Source organism: Anneissia japonica, unplaced genomic scaffold (assembly GCF_011630105.1).
Source record: "Anneissia japonica isolate Jap-2015-1 unplaced genomic scaffold, ASM1163010v1 scaffold287857_len828801_cov194, whole genome shotgun sequence".
NCBI lineage: Eukaryota > Metazoa > Echinodermata > Crinoidea > Comatulida > Comatulidae > Anneissia > Anneissia japonica.
Window position 1 is genome coordinate 502,450 of NW_022738478.1, and position 5,121 is coordinate 507,570.

At 31.5% G+C, this 5,121-nt stretch overlaps 1 protein-coding gene across 1 annotated transcript in view; it reads left to right on the forward strand.

The window, feature by feature from the left end:
- LOC117117570 (fibrillin-2-like) overlaps positions 1 to 5,121 on the forward strand; it is a 39,910-nt gene that overhangs the window by 9,147 nt on the left and 25,642 nt on the right. The window contains exons 10-18 of the mRNA XM_033261913.1: positions 43 to 156; positions 278 to 391; positions 943 to 1,056; positions 1,605 to 1,718; positions 1,924 to 2,037; positions 2,588 to 2,701; positions 3,003 to 3,116; positions 4,383 to 4,496; positions 4,884 to 4,997. Of these exons, the coding sequence (XP_033117804.1) occupies positions 43 to 156; positions 278 to 391; positions 943 to 1,056; positions 1,605 to 1,718; positions 1,924 to 2,037; positions 2,588 to 2,701; positions 3,003 to 3,116; positions 4,383 to 4,496; positions 4,884 to 4,997 (1,026 nt within the window). The remainder of the gene's footprint in view (positions 1 to 42; positions 157 to 277; positions 392 to 942; positions 1,057 to 1,604; positions 1,719 to 1,923; positions 2,038 to 2,587; positions 2,702 to 3,002; positions 3,117 to 4,382; positions 4,497 to 4,883; positions 4,998 to 5,121) is intronic.

Sequence of the window (5,121 nt, forward strand, 5' to 3'; positions counted from 1 at the left end):
TATATATATATGGTGACCAGATTTCGATTTTTTTTCTATTAGAAATCAACGAATGTGACAGCAATCCTTGTCTAAACGGAGCGACGTGTGAAGACCAAATTAATAGCTTTAATTGCATCTGTGTCACCGGGTACTTCGGTGGTCGCTGCAGGAACAGTCAGTAACATCACTTGCCTTTCTCTGTTAATATTAGTGTTCAATTGTTCTTTCGCTTTCATAAAAGCCAAATTGTAATTTGTCACTTTGATCTTAGCTTTATGTTATTTCATCGTTTCAGACCGCAATGATTGTAAGAATTCCCCTTGTCAGAACGGTGGCACGTGTATTGACGGTCTTGGACTTTACACTTGTCAATGTTTAGTCGGTTTTGAAGGAAATGATTGTGAAATAGGTAATACAGCAGAGATCTTTTCAGATTCGTTTTTTCTTTCTGTTGTCTGACTTAACTGTTGGTATGCATTTCATTTTTTATTCTCTCCAGGAAAGCACATCTCTTTCTTCCTCTAGTTTATTTTCCCATATATATCAAACTTTTAAGACAATTTTTAGAAGGCAGTCCTGTCTAATTGAATGTCCAATCCGTTTGTGTTGTTGCTTATTTATTATTTTTTATTATTTGTTTCTCTTCAATTTGTTGTCTGTCATATAATTTAATATAATCTGTGTTTAGATATATTATGTAATTGAAAATCAGTAATTGCCTGAAACACGATAGTTTCTCCTAAGTAAATTTTAGATTATGGCTTTTTAGACTAGGACCATATAGTAAACATTTTATTCACAAGCTGTAACACTAAATTAAAAAAATAAATATTTTAATCTGAAATATGTTGGTATATTATCAATCAATAAATCAATACAAGATACGTTTTTATTGTTTTTTTAAGAAAAAAAAAACTTGATGCATTTATGATTTCTTAATTATACTTCACTATACTTCAGATATCAATGAATGCCAAGTAGATCCATGCGTCAACGGAGGAGTGTGTGACGATCAACCTGGTAAATTTGTCTGCAACTGCCCTCTGGCGTTTGTCGGCACAACATGTCAGACAGGCAAGTAGGCTATATTATTATCAATAGAATAATACTTACCCCAAATATCGAAATGCACGCAATCGTGTCAGGATTCAATATTTCGACATTAATTATGTCATCATCAGGAATGGTTGATTCCGACACGATAGCGTGCATTTCAATACTTGGTATGTATTATACTATCTGAGATTAAGCAGTGGACCTTTCGGTTAATGTCAATAGCTGACGACACTATATGGTTATGTTATATTGTTTTTTGACTGATAACTTTTAAACAATGAATGTATTTTTTTTATTGGCGCTGAAGAATTTTACTGGTTGAACATAGAAATTACATTTTTTAAATCGATATGGTTCGTTGTGACACTCAGTAAAATATAATAGTGATTATTATTTGTAATAAGCCATTCGTAGTTTGAACCGCGAATGCTTGGTTTCAAGGTCACCCGACATAAACAAACATACATAAAACATTGGTTTATGTCAATTGACCTTGGATACCACTAGATACGTGCATGCACAGGTCCAACCACAAATTGGCTTATGCGGTGTTATTTTTATTTCAGTTGCTGTTCATTGCTTGTCTCAACCTTGCCAAAACGGCGCTCGATGTGACGAGGATGCGGCCCGCTACTGGTGTGAGTGTGTTGAAGGCTACGAAGGAACAAACTGCGAGATAGGTCCGTAATTTACTTTCATCGAGAAAGAAATACAACTGGGAAATAATCTTTATAAATAATTGTAAAATTAATTACAACGTTTGACTACACGACTTGTAATAAACTAGGTAAACAAACAAATGTAGTTCTCTACGTAATAATAATAATAATTATATTATTATTATTGTAATATTAAGCTACAGTATTCTTATATTTTTTTAAAAAGATATTGATGATTGTTCACCAAACCCTTGTCAAAATGATGGCGTGTGTACAGACGCTGTGGCAGCATTTACTTGCACATGCGCAGCAGGCTTTACTGATACACTCTGTGAAACAGGTGAGTAATGTGTATATGACAATTGTTATAGCATTGGCCGTATTCGACTGGTCGTTTTTTGTTAAACCACGCCCACCTGCGCAGGTAAAATCCTACTTTACGAAGACGACCAGTCGAATAAAAAACTAATAAATACTCGACGAAACAAAATGGCTGCATAGTTTCCGCAGTATAATAAAGGTTGCTTCGGCTTGTGGCAGTATGAGGTTTTCGTAAAAAATGTTTTCATCCAGTTTTTGAATTCCGTTAGCCTACAATTATTTTTTTGACTTCATGTGGTTAAATATTATAATTTTTATTTTCTGAAATTTAATCAAAATTTATATTAACCTAAAAGTTGTTACTAAACTGATCATTCGGCCATGTTTGTGTTGGTCACGTGGATAACTTAAAGCTCATTAATGCACTCTGGTTTACGTTAATTTTCGTTTAACGAAAAATTTGTCGCATCCTTTAATGTTTCAGTTAAATTATTAATAGGGTTTTTATTTTTTTAGTATTCAGTATAATACGTTTTACATATCCAAGAAATAAACGTGGTTTTTTTCAGATATTGCCGAATGCGCCAGCGCACCGTGTCAAAATGGAGGAGTCTGTATCGAAGGAACTAATAGTTACGTGTGCGCATGTCAGGCTGGATACACTTCTACACATTGCGAAATAGGTGATATAAACCGGTTATTATTATATTTGTTTTCCACTAAACAGCAATTAATATTTCCATTCTTTTTACTTTTACCATCATTCTTTTTAGTTACTTTTCTTTCTTCTCTTCACTTTTCATTCTTTTTTCCTTCCTTCACGTTTCTTTTACTTCTTTCTCTTATCTTTTTACATTCTGTATTTAACTGATAACATTATAGAAAAAGTTTCTACTGAACTATTGTTATTGGGTCAAAAGTGGGTCAATCAGCCTGTTATGGAAATGTATATTTCAAAACATTTGATCATCTTTTTTGTTTCAGAGGTGAATGAATGTGAAAGCGCACCATGTTTGAATAATGGGGTCTGCGAAGATCTTTTAAATAAATACACCTGTACATGCCCAGTGGGATTAACAGGAGACAAATGCGAAATCAGTAGGTATCCGTTGTATGCTTGGTGATATATGCAATTAATTTGATAAATAATCGAATATTATACGGACATATATCTAGTTTTACATGTATTCAATAATTAAATAAAGAAAAAAAAGTAAACTACATGTCTATTCACCAAATTATTGTTAGTACTATTTTTTATTTTAGCTACTTTAAAATATCTTTTATAAATTATAATTCTAATTAATGGGTTCACACAAGGGCTTCGATCCGTTGTGAAAAGTGGGGGAGGGGTGAGCGGGGACGAATTGCAAAATAAGGAAGTCCACCTAGGGTACCCGGTGGTGGTCGAGGTGGTGGAGCCCCAGAAGCTCTGGCGTGTATAACCTTTTAGTCCTATGTAATTAACTTTTATTTCCACACTACATTTTCAAAATACAGTGGTGGATCGCAGAAATTCGAAATAGAGGAGACCCTTTAAGGGACTTCTACAGATGGAGTGTAGACCACCTACAGGTCAAGCATTATTGATTTTCTCCGTTGTTGTAAATCCTATTTGACACATGTTCTTTTGACGTAGAAGACATATTTGAATATTATTACAAACCTATAGATTATTCATGATCTGTTAACTACTAAACAATATGAATAACAAAGCTTCGATTTTGATCGTTATGGGATTTTTTGTGAACAATACAACTAGAGCATCCGATTATATTCTGTGTGAACAATCCATATTTAATGTTACTTACATTCAATAGAATAGCGGTATTTATTATAGTACGTACAAAATTGGTGAATTGTTAAAACTGAAAAATTGAACATAAATTCATTCAAACAATGATATAAGAATAAATTAATGTATAGGCCTACATATCATAAATGACATTTTTTATATTAAATTCGTTATCATCATAACAATTACAATTTATGAGGGAATAAATACTTTTTATTTACTTTTATCTATTCACAATGTATAAGGACTGTAAATTATAATTTTAAGAAAACAAAGAGAAAAAAGTAAAGTTCATTTCTTCACTAAATTATTGTTAGTACTATTCTTTATTTTAGCTACTTTAAAATAAATTTAATTAGAATTCTAATTTAGGATCAGTTCATGTACTAATGAAGTTATAATGCGAAATAAAATGACAAAAAATGATGTAGAAAACACCTCCATTGTTTGTTTAACATAAGATGTTGAACTAATAATTTTAATTACAGCAGTTTAAACATAACATGTAAAGAAGAAAAACGAAGTAAGTTATAAGTTTGTAAGTTTGCCCATAATTTGTTATGTTTCAGATGTTGATGACTGTGCTGCAAATTTGTGTGAGAATGGGGCAGCATGTACAGACTTGATTAACGGTTTCACATGTCAGTGCTTGGATGGGTTCACAGGTGATACGTGCCAAACGAGTAAGCTTAATTTTGATTTAGTACATATATTTATTATTTATTGATATTATTTCAGATAAAACAATTTAAAATGAATAGAGCATATTATATAAAATATATAATGTGTTTATGGGCAGGTTTAGATTCGATGGTATTTTTGTTTATTTTCAGTTAACAATCATTATTTTATTATATATATATATATATATATGTATATATATGTATATATATATGTGTATATATATATATAATGACAAAAAAATGATGTAGAAAACACCTCCATTGTTTGTTTAACATAAGATGTTGAACTAATAATTTTAATTACAGCAGTTTAAACATAACATGTAAAGAAGAAAAACGAAGTAAGTTATAAGTTTGTAAGTTTGCCCATAATTTGTTATGTTTCAGATGTTGATGACTGTGCTGCAAATTTGTGTGAGAATGGGGCAGCATGTACAGACTTGATTAACGGTTTCACATGTCAGTGCTTGGATGGGTTCACAGGTGATACGTGCCAAACGAGTAAGCTTAATTTTGATTTAGTACATATATTTATTATTTATTGATATTATTTCAGATAAAACAATTTAAAATGAATAGAGCATATTATATAAAATATATAATGTGTTTATGGGCAGGTTTAGAT